General features: G+C 25.4%; 1 protein-coding gene across 1 annotated transcript; it reads left to right on the top strand.

Moving 5' to 3' along the window:
* The first annotated feature begins 5,125 nt into the window (after positions 1 to 5,125).
* On the top strand, positions 5,126 to 17,224 carry LOC107168911 (CDK5 and ABL1 enzyme substrate 2). The gene is made up of 11 exons (XM_015518465.2): positions 5,126 to 5,370; positions 6,790 to 7,199; positions 7,274 to 7,413; positions 9,227 to 9,413; positions 9,481 to 9,610; positions 11,380 to 11,489; positions 12,019 to 12,125; positions 12,205 to 12,320; positions 14,509 to 14,615; positions 14,718 to 14,922; positions 16,262 to 17,224. Exons 2-11 carry the CDS (start codon positions 6,817 to 6,819, stop codon positions 16,400 to 16,402), a joined length of 1,626 nt encoding a protein of 541 aa, XP_015373951.1. The 5' UTR covers positions 5,126 to 5,370; positions 6,790 to 6,816; the 3' UTR covers positions 16,403 to 17,224.
* The last annotated feature ends 1,555 nt before the right edge of the window (positions 17,225 to 18,779 follow it).

The raw sequence follows: 18,779 nt of genomic DNA, 5'->3' as shown, positions 1-18,779 counted from the left end.
TCACTGTGCCCTTGACATGACCGCACGGTTTTTTGCCGTTTTGACCGTCGGTGGCACAAGCGGAGCAGGCATCACATATATAACAATTTGCTGTTGACCACACTTCCGGGAGTGCCCGTTTGTATTGTGAGGTTCGCTGACCTTGAGAATCAGTATTCCGAAATCTGGCCAAAACCTATTCCGTTGCAATTTTAGGAGCCGTGTTGACGTGTTTGACAAATGTGATAGCAACGGTTTGTGACGCAAAATAACGAGTAAAAATGTTAACGGACTAGTCTTTTAACGGTGTGTAATGAATAAAACGAGCACGAACTTTATTTTAACGGTCGGATAAATGGTGGTCAGTGGGACATAAATAAACGTGTGCCATTTAATATTTATATTGTATGCGTGGTTGCCAAATGCCAATTGAAACCGAATTATTGCGGTTATGAAGTATGGTGGCAAAAAGTTTGTATGTCCTTACGAACAATATTTTTGAAATCACAAAAAATTATTAAAATTGATATTTTTTATTTAAATAGAAAAATTTGAAATAGAAAAAATCCATTGAAAAAAATTATAAATTGTGCATTTGAATTTTTGAGATTTTTAGGTTTCAGTAAGAAACAACTTTTGAGAAACGTCTTGTATTCGATTGCCAAACTTTAGCAATTTTAAAATGTCCGAGATTTCGAAAAATATGATGAACTACCTTGTATTACATTTTCAGACTTTTTTCCAAGCGTATTGCGTACCGAATATTTTTATCAACATATATAGGAAAAAATACATCAAATGCCTATAAATAGCTTTAAATATTTTGAAAATCTCATTGTGTAGGTATGCAAAAAGATAATTTAAGTAGGTTATATGGTGAAATGTGAAATATTTAAAATGTCTGCAATAAATAGTTTTTGAATAATAACAAAAGTAATACCGCACGGCGCGGCTGTATAAAAGTACCTAGAGTGTTGAGTATATTTCGTATTTAGTAGGCAAGTTTATAGATTTAATAAATTTAAATTAATTAAGAGGGCGCTACCTTCACATGCCGTGTTGTCTCCATCTTACAAATGTAAGACATACCATAAACGGCAAAAACTGTTTTGAGCGGTAAAGAACCGAGAAGGCTAGATTTATAACTGAGAAATGAAATATATGAGTTCCACAGTTAATTATCTTCATTAACTTGCCCACCTTAGAGTAAAATTGTGCGATGAACTGTACGAACTCCTCACGGCGGCGCACCTTATCTTTTATTAATAAAGTCATAATGGTACCTATCGTAAATTACAAAAAATAAAATAATTTATATCATCATATTGATTCATAATCATGTTTTACATAATCATAGACTCAAGACTCAACTGTACTGAGCAAGTTTTTGTATGTTATATGCCCACCCTATGTGCAACTGTCAACAAATTACAAGGGCATAACTGGACATTTTGGTAGGGGGGTCCAACATTTTTTTAAATATAAATACTAAATACTTTTCATTTCTACAATTATTACTTAATACAATTTATAATTAATTAATTATATTCGCTGCTAAAATGGTTCTACATTGAAAAATGTCGCGGGGGTCCAGACCCCTGGACCCCCCCTCAAGTTACGGTCTTGACAAATCATACAGGTGAAGTTATATAAAAAACGCAATCAATGTTCAAAAACCTAAAAGAAAATATAATATAAATTTATAAATTATAAGATACTGTCGAAGTATTTTCTAAACTTAAAAATCAACGATATCAGCTTTTTTTAAATATAGTTTTTTTATACAGCATTTTGGTTATTATAAATATAAAAATTTATTTATTTTATATAAATTTATATATTATATTATTAGATACCTATATATACGTTATATTATATCAGGTACTTATATAATTTACAATAGATAAAACTATAAAATTAAATATCTTTATATTATTCTTCAAGCTTGATGGTACTTATTTATTTTCACAGGTAATGTTAATCAAAAATGTATTACCGTTTAAATTTATTAAATTAGCTTTTGCTATTTATGTTAATGTAGTCCATATGATTTATCGAAAAAATTAAATTTGTGTATATTAAATACTAGTAACCTGAAAATTCTGCTTAAGAATGTAAAATAAAAAAAACAGATAAACTGCTTAATACTGTAATAACTTAACATTATAATTATGAATAAACACAATATGATATTATGTAAACTGTAAGCCAGAACTACTTTATGATAATATTTATTCATAATAGTTATAAAGGAAATTGTTAAAAAATACCAAAGAAAAAAGAACACGGAAAAAAAGAATAACATTTTTTTTTAAAGCGGATAAGTAGGTGACGCTCTACTATACTGCAGTAGGTTATAAGTAGGTCACTGTTATGGATGGTGATAAATGTTAATTCAATGATATTAATATAATACTTTTGTATACCTACACGAAAAATGATACTGCGCAAAGACCGATATTTTCAAATTACAATACTAGACTAAAATTGTTTTTTTAAGCTAAAATTCTTTGTTTGAATATCTAATTTGAACTCCAAACTGTGTTTATTTATTTTTTTTGGTTACAGAATAAATAACATACCCATGTGGAACCTTGCAGTTTTAAATTTTTATTCTTAGCTATAAATGTTGCACATTTTATACACTTAGCTACGACATTATTAGTTAATTTGATGTATTTTATCAAAATTAAATAAATAATTCTTATAAAACAATTTTGTCTATATATTTTTAAAATTTTTAAACTGGCAATATAACAATATATCAAGAGCTTTGCATTATACCTACTATACATTTTTTTGACCTACCGAATACAATTTTATTGACAATTATAGAAAAAAATTGAAAATTGAAAATATCCGTTAACGGCGTTAACATATCAAAACGAGTCAATATGATTTGAAAATTTCCACAAATATAAAAAATGATAATATATAGAATAATAATTTTAATTATTTATTATGGACCATGGTTATTTGTTTGAAAATTATAACAAAATTAGAAAATCATTTCATGAGAAATCAAGTGAAATCTAATGTTCTTAAAAATTGAACTTTAAAACGCTCTTAAAAATTTGATTTGAGTTTCTGGTTGACATTTTTATTTTTTTAATAAAAATGGACAGATTAGACTCAGGGGCGAACGCAGGAAAAAATTTGGGGGGGGGGGTTTGAAAAAATTTAAAGTAGGTATTCATTAATATCATATTATTCATACTGTATTACACTTTTATATATTTTATTTTAGTCACTTATACTATATACATAAATACATAATACATATATAATATACATAATACATAATAATATAATATCATAGATAATAATTAATAATAACTAATTATTACAATTTGTAAGTTAGTGTAGGTTAATTGTAGGAATTTCCGGTAGACGGCAATTACACTCGTCGTCTGTCTACATTACGTACATCATCGGATTGGCGGCCTTCGATGTCGATCAGTAATTAATAAGTTATAAGTTATAACATACTGTCATACTCACTTCGAAATTGCATTATCATACATTTTATTGGTAATTTTACTGTATCCATTAATTTACAAACCACGGGAGAAGGGAAACTTTTTAATAACTAATAATTTATTTCAATTTTTTTGAAATGTTATTAGTAATACACTAATACATTTGTTGGTCAGATAATTTATTTTTTGTACCTACTATTTCGAGGGGTGTTTAAACCCCTAACTCCTCCCCCCTGCGTTCGCCCCTGATATTAGTACATACTAATAGTATGTACACCTCGACGAATTATTAACTGATTCTTCATAAACATGTTACATGTTCTAAGATAGAAAGATAGGTAGGTAGATAGATACATTCAAAGATTTTAGTCCTATAATTGCTCTTTAGATATAGAAATAAAAAGATTATTTAGATATAAAAATCGAATTTTTACTTATTGATTAAAATAATAAAATTTACAAATTTTCGTGGTTTTTACGAATTTTGTAGACATTTGAACTTTAGACGCACAAAAAAAATTACTGTGGATTTACACTCAACTTCTTTTCTATTTCCACATAACTAATGAGGAACCTATTTCATTATATTTTCAAGTTTTTAGATCAAGCGAATTTTTTTTATTCGACTTAATCTATAAAACTAATAAAAATCTAATTTATATAGCTATAAATAGATAGCTCGAGATGAGTAAAAATATTTTGAAAATTGAATGGTGAATAGAAAATGCTTATACCTATAAACATTGATTTTGTCAAAAACCTAATTTACGTAAAAAGTTCGTTTTTCTTAATTTTTTGATTTTCATGGCATTCTTTAAAACTATTGTGAATTTGTACCTCCCGAATCACCAACTTGATTCACTTTCCCACGGAAAAAAGGTACTGAAGTTTAAAATCGTAGCAATATTTAAATTACTGTGCACACTGCACACAGATACAAAAGATAATAAAAATAATATAGGTACGTCATACTCGTCATAGTAAAATCAATCGTTCCACTCAGAATCTTAATTAATGTATATTGTATATATTGTCATTAATTTGCTCAAAAAAGTTAATTTTTTACATTAAATATTACTTTATATCATTAGAGTAGTAGGTAATAATTTGTGAAGTAAAATTCAGAGTTTACATTGCTTAGTGCTTACAATAATTAATCGGCCTGTTGAAATTGCCTGTGCATTGTAAATATGTACTTGCAAGGCTGGTATGACCCAACTACACCTCACTTTACTCATAACATGGTATCTATCTACCTATATTATAATATACAGTTTTGATGTAAAATATTATACTATGAAGGAAAAAGTCGGTATTGTGGACAATTTTCCGCGAGTACGGGTATTTACGAGGTACATTTTTTCTCTTAGGATTTAAAAAGTAACCTCCTGCCTCCATAAGTGGAAAATGTATACCTATAGTAGGTGATTGGATCACCGTGATCCTGTTATCCATGATTTTGTTTACCTTTTTTGATATACCTATTCAAGTTTAAGAACGTTTTTCAAAATGTAATTTTGAAGCGACATAAATTTGGTAGTACAAACACAAAATTAAGTACCTATTGTTAATTATTGTTATGAAAATCAGCATAAGGTTATTGATTTATTGTTATCACATCATTAAGATTAGATAAGAGAGTGGGCGTTCTTCAAATTGATAATAAATAACAATTATTAACAAAACTATGAAGTAAAATACAATTTTTTTAAATATTTCTTAAGTGAATCCTAACGATTGAACTAATGTATTAAATTAAATCAAACAATAAATCCATTATATACAGTGAAAATAAAGAATACAAATTATGTATCTAGTTAATAGCCAAAATATTACGTTTGTGAGTTGTAAGCAAACATTTTGGACTACAGTTTCGAAATTTGGATGAGAACCCAGTTTGTTGCAACCTTTGGTAGGTGTATCATCATACTATTATAATTACTATAGTTTCACTAATTACTGGTTAATGTACCTGAATAATCTTACCATAAAAAATTCAAAAGAACCCTCGTATATTACCATCGTATATTACCCTAAAAAAAATGTAAATGTATTTATACAATATTGATATAACATTTTAAAGTTGTTATTAAAACATCCACAATCTTCTTTTCTAAGCTATGCAATGAATATTTTAGTTTTACAATGATATATTGTTGTGTTTTTATTTTTGTGTATATATAAACATTGGCTTATTAAAATGTATGTAAAAGTGTCATTCATAATCTCTATACTAGGAATGGGCTTGAAATCCGAATATCTAAATTATCCGAACATCCGGATATCCAAATCCGTAATTTGAATCAAATTTTTATCCAGATTTCTGAATCATCTGGATTATCTATTATGATAAAAATTTAACAATAAATTAATACTTAAATTTTATGAGATCACTGGTACTTATAATATATTCAAAATTTTATATACTTTTTGTCATAAAATTTAAATATTAAAAAATAATAAAATGAGTCATTGAACAGCAAAATCGAGGAGTTGAATAATCCGAATACTTTGGATAGTCCATGAAATCTAGATTTGACAAATCCAAATATGCTTACCACTACTCTATACTGTAATATATGTCAGGCATTTCATGTATTTGGTACTTTTTATTTGAACATTTTTCAAAATTAGCATTAGTTGTTTACAGATAAAAATAGTAGTTTTTGTTAGTTTTTTTCAAAATAAAAAAAATATGTAGGTAAATAATATTTCATTTGGATGATTTAATTATCTATATTGTGTATAATTGAAAAAAATGTGACACTCAATTTAATTTACATTGATATAATATAATATTTATAAATGCTAAAAATCTTTGCCCAACACCAATATTTTATCTAAAGAGCGATGTGACTAAGTATCTTTATTGTATAGAATATGGGTAGGATACTTAGGTAGGTATATTTATTCACTACCAGCTTTTTTTTATCTAGTTATGATTAGTATTGTGTTGGGGAGGAGGGATGTGATGCACAAAATATGTGTGCCCCGGTATCATAACATCTTAACACGACACTGCATAGTTGAAGTATATTTTTAAAGTAACTTATTCTTTATTTATAATACTTTTCTGATTTTTGGTCCTTTAAAATGATTCTATAAGAATTGAAGTTATATTTGTTTTCATAATATATGAAAGTACATACCTACCATCTATTTTTACTAATTGTATTCCTAAAATTACATTAAAACAACATTTTTACACCATTCATGTTATTTTTTTTGAATTTTAAGATTCTTACTAAGTATCACTTTAACTAAGTATAGTTAAATATACAAGTATTATTTAATAATATTTATCTAATAATATTATATTGTATACCAACAGGAATTTGAAAAAAAAAATTGAATCATAATGAGCACACTAACTGGGGATACTTCACGTCGTCGAATAGCAGCACTATCATTTTTAACGAATATATCACTAGATGGCACTCATAAAGATACAAACAAATTACTTTTCATCAAAAACAATATTATGTATCAACATCAAAAGTCTGAAATGGAGTTTCCATCACTTCCTGACATAGGGATGTCAAATGAAGAAAATACATTTAGTGAAAGTGACATTATCTTGAAACAAATGGATACTGAATTTCATGGTCCTGTAAGACTGACAAAAACACGGTCTTTAACATCCACACCAATAAAATCAAACATGAATGATAAACATTGTATTGATAAATTTTTTGAACTTGATTCAGACAAGACTTCTGGAAGACTACCATTTCGTGATAGGTGATTCTGTTGTTTTTTTGTATGAATAATTATCATAGAATGTATTTTTCAATAACAAAAATTAAAATTTCTAGACTTAACACAACTGGAAGTGATGTAACTATGGAATCAAAAAAATTGGCTGCCTATTATCGTAAACGCATGATTCCTCAATCTTTATTATCTGATGATAAAAGTAACACAAATTTCAGCAGTTCTGAAAGTCTTGGCTTAGGTAAAAATATGTACTCAGTAAAATTTTTATTATATTTTACAAAGTGAAAGTAATTTTTAACTACAATAATATTTATTTAAGTAACCTAGTACTTATTATTCTAAATACATAAATGTCTTTGTTTCTTAATTATTATTTTTATTTTAAGAATTTTAAGAGTAGTTAGATTTATTTATTTATAGTTACTTAAACTTATAAACTTCTCAGGCTTGTATTCTATAGTACAGTACCAATATATTTATTATAAATAATGTTTAAAACTTAAGCTAAGGTGACCTAAATTTAACCTAACCATGATGTTGTGATAATATTACATTAAATACTTTGTGGAATGTTTCATATTATTATCCACATAATTTTTAACCAAATTATATTAACAACTATTTATCATTATTTTGTTTGGTTTTTTATTCTCAGCAGTATAAAATATGGCTCATACAAATCAAATTTCTTAATGTATTAGTCTATACCAGTCATGCCCAACCCGCGGCCCGCGGGCCACATGTGTCCCGCCAAGGTATTCCATGTGGACCGTTACAAATTATTAAAATAAAACGAAATATTACAAAAAAAGTAAAATTATTACAAAATACGATTTTAATTAATTTATAAAAAAAAAATACAATAATAAAAATAAAAATAAAAAGTATATAAAAATGTTTTTAATGTGAAATTTGAACTTGTGTTTCTTTGACTAATAATGAAAAATCTGATTGGATTGGAGTTGTTCCAATCCTCAAAATTGAATGAAGGTGTTCATCCGTAAGTCGCGATCTATGAACTGATTTTGTTTGTTTCATCCGTGAAAATATTTGTTCACATATATACGTCGAGCCAAATACAGTTGCCATTTTCATCATAATGTCTCTCAAAGCAGGGAAATCTTCGTGTGAAAGTGTTGAATAAAATTTTAAAATACCATTTTTCGTTAAAAATTCGTTAATCATCATTGCATTTGCGCTTTTTTCTGTCAGACATTTTAAAATAGAAATTTTATGATTTAAAATCAATATCACCCGTGCACTATAAAGAGCGTACTGATCAAGTTAATGCGTACCTACAACGTGTACCTCAATTTGTAATCTGTGCAATAGTCAATAAAAAAGATAAGAAAACCAGTCCAATATGTACCTCCATATTATATTGCAACCTACGATGTGTAACTAAATTATATTAAGATTGAGATTATAAGTACTTTTATATTTGGTGGCCCGCTCGATTACAAATGTTTACCAAATTGTCCCGCCAAGGAAAAAGGTTGGGCATCACTGGTCTATACCTAGTAATCCTTTGGACCTTAATTATTATTTTATGAACAGCTAAAATTTTAATAAAAAAAAAAATATATATATATATATTATATATATTAAAAACCAACTATTTGACCTTCAATAACATTTTTTTATTTAGCTATTATTAGACTAACTAGAATTTTTGCCTAGTTATAATGAACAAGTATAAATTCAGTTATACTACAGCTAAATAAAATTATAACAAAATATGGTTAGTTGAGTAATGTTTGGCCCATTATCATAGTTCAAAACTAATAATACATGTATAGATTGTATAATAATAACTTATTATTATGACCTATTAAACTATTATTTCAATATATTTTCATGAATTCTCCTAGTATTTCTTAATGATGTTTTTTAATCATAATTAAATAATTTTGAAATAACTTTGCATAAAAATAAATAAATATATTAATTTAAAAATAAATTATCGATGAATATCAAGTATCGGGCTAGACTATATATTGTTTCATACATATTTAACTAATTATTAATTAGTATTTATAAAAAAATTACAGCTTTATATAAAAATAATACTTTACTTCAAGAAAATAGCTCTTCAAATCAATCTATGGATATTAGAGTTGTACGTCCAACAATACAACATCGATTCAAAAACGAACGTTTAGTGTTAGTCACTCCACAGAAAACTCCATTCCTTGTTTATTCGCTAATACCATTCAAAAGATCTAACAGAACCATAATGTTTGTACCATATTTATAATAAGCTTTTTAATAAATAGTTAATTAATTTTCTTAATTATAATTATAGTGTGCGATGTGAACAAAAGAAAGAACCAAATCGTAGAAGACAAACATCTGGAACTCGTCCTTTATCTGCTGTTAATGATATTATTGATGCATTTGATCTTTTTGGATTGGAAAAAGGCAAAGACGGACAGGTACAGTTAATGAATAAATAAATAAATATTGTGATTGCTAGGTAATATCCTGTGTTGGGTAAATTACTTTTTAAAAGTAATTAAGTTACTTTACTCATTACTCAAATAAAATTGCAATGAAATTATTTTACTTTTCAAATAAAAAAGTAACTACGCTATTTTCTTATTATATATATAAAAAAAACTATATTTTTGATTATTTATTAATTTATTCTCATTTTACAAGTATCCTAACTAGAAATATATTATAGTAAAAAGTCCATCTTAACTATATCTTTTTAAAAAAGGTAGGTATAATTCGAAATGATATACACGATACGGATAAATGGCTGTTGACTGATAGACAGATGCCAAATTCTAAATAACAATTAGCAGCTCTTAATTGTATGTTTATGTATAGTTTATAGAAATTGATAGTTAAAAGGAATTAGGAACATAAAAATTAAAAACCAAACATTCCATGCTACATATTCATAGGAAACATTCTGTGTATCTATTGTCATATATAATGAAATCAAATTAAATAATTAATTTAATTAGTTTAAATCGTAATTTATGGTGCAAGTAGACATGTAAAAATCATCAAAAACTGAATTGTGCAAGTTGTAATTAAATATATAAATATATATTATATTTTTATACTTAATATACATATTAGACATATGTTTTGGTATTATTATTATTTTTCAATTCATAATAGGTACTAAAGATGTCAAATTTGTGATGCATTTTGCTATAGAAATTACTTATCAACAGTAATTTCCATTATATTTTTGTTACTTGGAAATAATTTTACTGAAATTGCATAGCATATTACAAACAAAGTAACACTGTTATAGTTATGTGTTACTTTTGTTACGTTACTACCCAACTTTGGTAATACCATTGATTATTGATAATTATAGTATGATATAATATACTATGCATAATCAATGGTAATACTTTTTAATGTTTCCTCTAATATAATCAATTTTAACTTACCATGATTATTAAGGTAATTAACATGTTTATAGTTAATACATAGGTATAAATAGTTTTAATTTTCATGGTTTGTATTTAAAAATTCTTCACATGTTTTCATTATTTTTTTGGTTTCATTGAAAACTACTATAAATCCAAAAATGTTTAGTGTACCTGTTTTAATTTGTATGATTATATTCAACATCAAAACTGTGAGATAGGTATGTCATATAATTTGATAGCTTAAATATGTAAAAGATATATAATATTTTTGCCATTGTATCATTGTTAAGTTTATAAAAGATGTTTAATTATCAGAATTCTACAACACATAGGTAAAAACTTTATCTGTGTCATAGTGTCTTTTTTTTTTGAGGCACAAACCAATAATTTTTAATAATTAAATGAAAAATAAATGTATTTTCTTAATCTGATAACTTTAATTAATCAAAAAAAATAATGATGCTAAAACACACATAAGGTTCTTACCTATGGGTTGTAAAATTCTTATAATTTTATTATAAATATTGAGGAACAAAAGTTGTCCAGTGCAAAACAGTTTTTGCAATGTTTTACATTTATAAGACAGTGATAGCGCATGCGGGTGTGACATCTTCTTAACAATCATTTTTTTGTGGTTATTTCTTATTACTAGAATTTTACTTATTTGTCGTACATTTATTTTATATTATTGTAAAAGGATTCAACTATTACTATTATAATTATAATTATTTTTATTATATTATTTTATTTTATTATTATTATTATTATTATTATTATTTACTATTATGATTATTACTGTTTTTCAGGAAATATCATATAGTCATTTATTAATTCCTTCACGAATTGTTGAACCCAAGACCCCAATTGAAGATATGATGTTAGATACCATACAGTCTAAATCGCATACCTTAAGCAGGTAAATAAAATTAATTCAGAAATTTTAGTAATTATTACTATATTCTTATAAGAAATTGTTTAATCAAATTCAAATCATGTTAACTTTAGAAATGTAAATTTATCTCTAAAATAAATTGTGAATTTTTTAAAAAGTTTTTACATAAATAAGAACAATATTATGTAGTATTTTTTATTTTAATGTGTGGCTTGCGAGTCGCTTCTCGCTGGTCACCATTGTTATAAAATCTTGATTATTTTAAAAACATGAATAATGTTTGTATAAAAATACTAGACATAATTATCATATTCTGTTTCAAATAAGTTTGGAAAAAAATAATCATGATGAAAACTCGTAACATTTGTGTAATTTTTTTAATGTTTGTTTAAGAACTAAACTATTTGGTATAATTATTCTCTTAATTAAACATTATTTATTTTTTTTAGCATTAATGGGTCTATATTTTAATAAAAATTTAATATTTTAAATGTGCTAATAGAAATTATATATACTAATTTTTTGTTTCTATCTATGTATATTTTTGTTTAAGGTGTATTTCAGCTGATGTTCCTGAAAATGTAGCCGTTGGTTCTGGTACTTACAAAATGTGCACTATTCAACCGGAATCTTCGCCTCCAAAAGGTGATTTAACAAAAGGTAATCATGAATAGTTGTGCAGTATAATTTTAACATTTTTTTTATTATATTCCACTTAAATTCTAATATATCTATTTAGTTGCTACTACTGAACAAGAAGAAAATGGGACAACCTTGTTTTCTCCTAGCATTCTTGATGACCCCGAATTTTTTGCTGGAAAACATAGAACACTTTTAACATTTATTTCTTACATGGTAAATATATTTTAAGTTCATTATTTTATATATTTTGAGTATACTGCTTATTATTTCTATTTAAAGTACCTATTATTTAATTATACATTATCTGATGTATTTTAAGAAGCTGCAAGTTATCTTTTTGTTTGAGCTCTACCACGCAATTACAATGATTGTATTTAGTGCATTTATTTCAAGGATAGAAAATTGGTGGAGGAGTGATGTTAAAAATTATTTAAAAATATGTGTAAGTTCAGCTCTTGAACTACATCTCCTAACTTTCCAAAGTATAATACCTTAGCACATCGTGTCTCAACCTTTTTAGTGTCGCAACCCCCAACATAAGTATAAAATAGTAATATTTGAATATTCGAATATTCGAATATCAGTATTCGATGCTACAATACCTAATTTTTTTTATCCGTTTTTCCATGGCTAGATTTTTATACTATTTATTATTAATAACTAACTCATATATACACAACTAAAAATAATGTATGTCAATGATTAATCGACCTAAATACGAAAATAGTTCTTATCTTGCAGGTACCTGTTCGTAGTTACCATTTATTTATTTATAATTTTTTTTTCGTAACTTATACATTATTATTAATAATTTAATTATGATATTCCAGTATTTTGCACAATTTTTATTTTTGTATTTTAAAAATTACCCTGTCAAATAGTAAATATCGCTGGCTTCGAATCCACTTCTCGCAGGCCTTTATGCGCCATATAATATTATTATTGAACATTTTGTGTTGCCCGAAAACTTAAACGAATAATTTTCGTTACGTATTGTATTGTAGCATCGAATACTGATATTCTAATGTTTGAATATCGAATATTCGAATTATTTACGATAGACCTATTCAAATTCGAATATTCGAATAATTCCCATCACTAGTATAAAAAAGTGTCAATCTCTTCGCAGTAATTCTTAGTATTGATAATGTATTACCTATTTTTAATAATTTTTAATAATACACTACTGGTAACTTTGAGCATTATTTATTTTATCATCAACATTACTTTTACCTCATCCATTTTCTTAATAGGATATAACATAATTTACAGTGTTGAATCCAGGTATACTTCAGGGGGGAGTTCGCCCCCCCCCCTGAAATTTCTTTCGCCCCCACTGACAAATACAACTTTCTGACTTTCAACAAAATGTACTTATTTATTAAATGCACAATACTAATTTAAATATAAATAATTAATAGGTTTCTAATTTATTTTGTAATTTTTTCAATATTTATTATTTCTGAATTGTAATAAATTATAATAATACAATTTATAATATGTGACGACCTTAGATTAACCTTAGATTGATTTAAAAATTTAAAAATTAATAATTTGTTTTATAACTTTTTAAATATTTATAATTTCTGAATTGCAATAAATAATAATAATAGGTAATACAATTTATAATGTGTGACAACTTTAGATTGATTTAAAAATGTAAAAAAAATAATTTGTTTTGTAGTTTTATATAAATTTGAAATGTCTAAATTATAAATTGTAATAAGAATAACTACCTATTAATAGATATAATTCATAATACTAAAATGATGTATCGCCATTCACCAATGAAAAAAAAGTGAGCCCCCCCAAAAAAATTGTTTGGATTCAACACTGATTATTTAAATATTGTAGAATGACAAAAACTGCAGTCATCGTGTTTCTGGTAGAACGCATAAGATAAGATAGCCAAAGCTATATTCCCAAACCTAGTGTATTTAGTCAAAATTTGGTACTAGTAGTTTCTTACCATACTATCAGAATAGCCTTGTACAATTTATTGATCACTGGTATCCTTCTCGAAGATATTCAGTAAATGTGAATATGTTTTTGGAATGACCAACAATTATGAATAATAATTAAAATAAATAAATCTACCAGGTTAGATTAGGTTAGGTTTCTAATCAAAAATCGGAACACTGTGTTCACATATCATTTACTAATTTGAATTTTGGTGTGCTTGGCTAGTACACAAGTTGTGGGATATACTATTTTTATAACATAACACAATATAATATACTATTAATAATAATTGCTAAAATTATTTATATAGTTATTATTTTAATATTTTAACAGTTTACTGATAATAAAAGTATGAATTAAATATTTTCTCATTGTTGAAGTTTTTTTTAAATATTAATTGAAAATTTATAGAATGTTTATGATATATATTATATTTCAGACATCAATTATTGATTATGTGCGTCCAGCCGATCTAAAAAAAGAATTAAATGATAAATTTCAAGATAAATTTCCACATATTGAGCTAACATTGAGTAAACTCAGAAGGTACTTAATTTTAATTTGAAAGCAAACACATCAATTATCACATGTATAGAATTATAATTTATATTAGTTTAATAATAATTATTGCTTTTATCTTTGTTTCAGTATAAAACGAGAAATGCGTAAAATTACGAAACCAGATGCTACTTCAGATTTGTTAACTATAGCACAAGCCTATGTATTTTTTGAAAGGTTATTGGTCAAAAGCTTAATCAATAAGGAAAATCGTAAACTATGTGCCGGAGCATGTATTATTTTGTCAGCAAAGTTAAATGATATGAAGGGTGAACCATTAACAAATCTTATTGAAGTAGGTTACTTTACCTTCAAATCTCATAATATTTTGATGATTTCTTTTCTTATTTTTAAATAAATTTTTTTGATGGAATAACATTTAGGCCCATGTAGCTAAGAATTTGTTACCGAATTTATGTTATAAATTGGGATTTGAATTAAATTACTGCATATCAATCAATTTTATTCTAAATCCAAAATGAGTTAGTCATAAATTGTTTCAATGCATTTTCATTCTAAGTACAAAATATTATTTTACATATTTTTACGTTATTGTATATTTTATGAATGAATTATTGTAGTTTTTGTTATATGTTTGTTCAGCATGAAATGATAAGCTTGATTAAATTTTATAATTATATAAATAGGTATTAATATATTTTAGTATTTGAATATGAAATGTTTTTGTATTGGTACATAGTTTTTTTTTTTTTTAACTTATCCATATTTTTCTTGATATAAATTTGTGTACATTATTGATAGGGAATGATCCTGGTGTGTCAAAAACGTATCTAAATCCTGTACATTTGAACATCAAGTGTACATAACATTTTTAATTATTAAATTTTACAATATTTATCTTTAAAACAACATATTATATTCAATATTAAAAAAATATGTAAAAATATAATTTTCAAAAAAATAAACAAATATTGTAAAAAAAAGGCTAATTATAATATCTATTATAATCTGGTTTTTTGATGAATGTGTTAATAACTCATCTAAAAACTGAAAAGATAATGATGACATGCGCAATAACTGTATTATTAATATATATATATTAATTGTACCATAATTTTTTTTTTTATTATTTTATTATTTTATTATTATTATTATTATTATTTTATTATAATTTATTTTTTATTACATTTATCTCTGCTTTACTAAAATAAAACATAAAAAATCGACATTCAAAATAATTCATTTTAGAAATAATTAATTTAGACCACCACATATGCATTTTAATATTTTGTATTTTAATTTTTAAGCAAGTTATGATTATTATAAAATTAGAAATTTAAATAGAAAATAACAAATTTATATCGATTATTTTAATCTTAAAAAATGGTATGCTATTGGTTAATAAAACAATAATGATATATAGGGAAGAATCACTTCCTCTTAATATTATTTTTTCGTAAAAATAATTTTAAATTAAAAACACATATTTAAGCTGAATTGGTTATTAATTGAACATATATATAGGATATACTCACACTTATATAACTATTACGGTTTAATTAAAATATTACTAATTTATTTTAGTTTTATACTCACTAATTTTACATAATCTATATGATAATTAGTAATGACTTGATTATATATTACTATTCTAATTATTATTTTTTTTTCAGAGAACTGAAATAGTATTTCGATTGAGCAGAAAAGATTTAATGGTTTCCGAGTTTGGAGTATTAGTAGCCTTAGAGTTCGGTCTTCATATACCTACTCATGAGATAATGCCGCATTATCAGCGACTATTATCTGAGTCATGACATAAATATTTAACTCTAAATAATTTAGACTTGAGTGAAACAGTAGAGTGTATTAGAATAAATAAATCTAACTACTTTTAATTAAATAGTTTCTTCGCAACACTTTTGATTATAGTATACATGTTATTTATTTTTGTTATATAATTTATTAGATGAAATTGAGTTATAATTATAATGTAATTTATAATCCTAGGTTTAAATAGTTATTCTGAATAATATTAAAGATTGTTACCAAAAATGTATTTTTAATGTTGATTATTCATACGTTACTAGTATTATTATTATTATTATTATATAGTTGAGGAACAAAAAGAATATTGTTTTATTTATTTTTAATTTACCAGAAGTATTAAAAAAAAAAAACTGAATAATGAAAACATGTTAAGAGGATGTAATATTATAGTTTGATCTTTGTCTATTAAATGTAGAACATGGTAGATACAGGAACACAGAAGTCATACTGTAAAAAAAAAAAAAAATAGTATAACCTCTGTTTGCGTACATTTTCCATGTTCTGTTAAAGCTCAACTCCACAGACAAAACAAGATTGAGCGACACAACAAATCTTGTAGTAGATTTTTGAGGTAATCTTACATTAATGTATTTAATGAAGAAATGACTTGACGTATCTGATTGTGTACTTGCTTAAAACATAACATATTAGTATATAAGTTTGTGATTTTTTTTTATTGCTGCCTGACTTAATCAACTAGATAATCTTTAAACTAACCGTTTTATTTTAAGAACATAGAATCAATTTAATTTATATGATTATAATGTATATTGTCAAAAAATGTTGCAATAAATAATTTATATTTAGCACTAATGTTATTCATCTAAACAGAAAGCAAACATTATAAGTTGGGTATACACATTTTACGATAATTATATAGTTCTAGCTTGCATTTGAATACATTTTATCGTGTCATTTATGCTTATGATTCCTTATATTATGTTGTTATGAGTAAACATTAAAAATGTCCTATTTTTCAGGCGCCAGTTGTCAGTAAAATGCAAATTAAGGTTTCTTATAACGGATAATAATTATAATTATAATTCTTATAATATATTGTTCTTATAATCCATATTCAGGATCGTTCATAGGCGCACATTTAATCTTAAAATTGGAAGTGCTAAAATGTTTTACCTCAAGCAGACCCGTGGAGGACAACAACTATTATAATATTCTTCAATGAATATGTGTTGCAATCAGGGTCATCTACATTTTCGCTATATGTACATTCATCATCTTTAAAAATAAAAACTGATATTATAATAGCAATAATAATTAACGGGCGACACAGATTATTCGGATAACTCGGACCACCACTGCTCAAAAACGACAGACGAATAATTACGGCGGCCATGTTATTCCGCGCGCCCACTATTATAGATACGAGCATAGAATGTTATAAGCAGTAATACTATTTATCTTACTTTGAAATCAATGAAATTAGCACCATATTTTTGTTTTTGTATAAGTATATCCGTTATGAAATAATAAATTTTTGCCTTTTGCAGTTTAAAAAAAATTCAATTCCATTTAAAATTAAAATAAATAAAACAAACTGTAAAACTGTATAAAAGTGTGAAACTGTAAAAGCATCAGTCACAGTGACTGTACAAAGTATTACCATTAGTAATATTACTTTAGTAATTTACTAAATAGAAATTATAAAATGAAAAACCAGTATACTTGAATACATTGCTAAGTAACAGATGAATACAATTAGATAAGATCAAGTTAAATGCAATTTATCGATGCGATAATAACGTACGGCAGTATTATTTCTTTACAATATAATTGTTTCGCGATATTTTAGTAGTGATATTTTGGTCACGCGATATTTTACCGGTGGTTATTTTGTCGGGGTAGGTACCTTTTAAATGTTATTTTAACTCAAAATAATTTTGGGGGTGGTAAGCACCCCTTGGTATCCCTGTATGACCATCCAAAGAGCCATTATCTAAACTCCGAGATAGGGCAACAATAATACTTGTTTTTTAGAAATGTCTAACAAAGTAACAAAATTAATTGTATTGCACAAAAATACAGGTGGTAGGTATCACTTTACAAAAAAAGTTTCTTTTTAAATTTTATTTTTCATAAATTCTTATAACTTGGTTTGTATAAAAAAAATAATCTGATAAAAGGTTAAAAAGTATATGACTCAATTATTAATATAGTTATACAGTGAGTTCCGCTTAATGTGATCACTTTGGTGCTGGTCATTTTGATTCTATTAACCGGTTGATTCTATGAAATGTTTACAAATTTTTTTTCATAATTCAATCTTTTAATACAATTATATATTTAATAATTTATAATACCTACATAAAATTATTTTTTTTTTAAATTTAATGGTTCTATATTTAG

The sequence above is a fragment of the Diuraphis noxia genome, unplaced genomic scaffold (assembly GCF_037042655.1).
Source record: "Diuraphis noxia isolate RWA-SAM2 unplaced genomic scaffold, SU_Dnox_SAM2 contig0001, whole genome shotgun sequence".
In the NCBI taxonomy this organism is placed as follows: Eukaryota; Metazoa; Arthropoda; class Insecta; order Hemiptera; family Aphididae; genus Diuraphis; species Diuraphis noxia.
The sequence above is the reverse complement of the archived record's forward strand: the minus strand, read 5'-3'. Positions and strand labels throughout refer to the sequence as shown.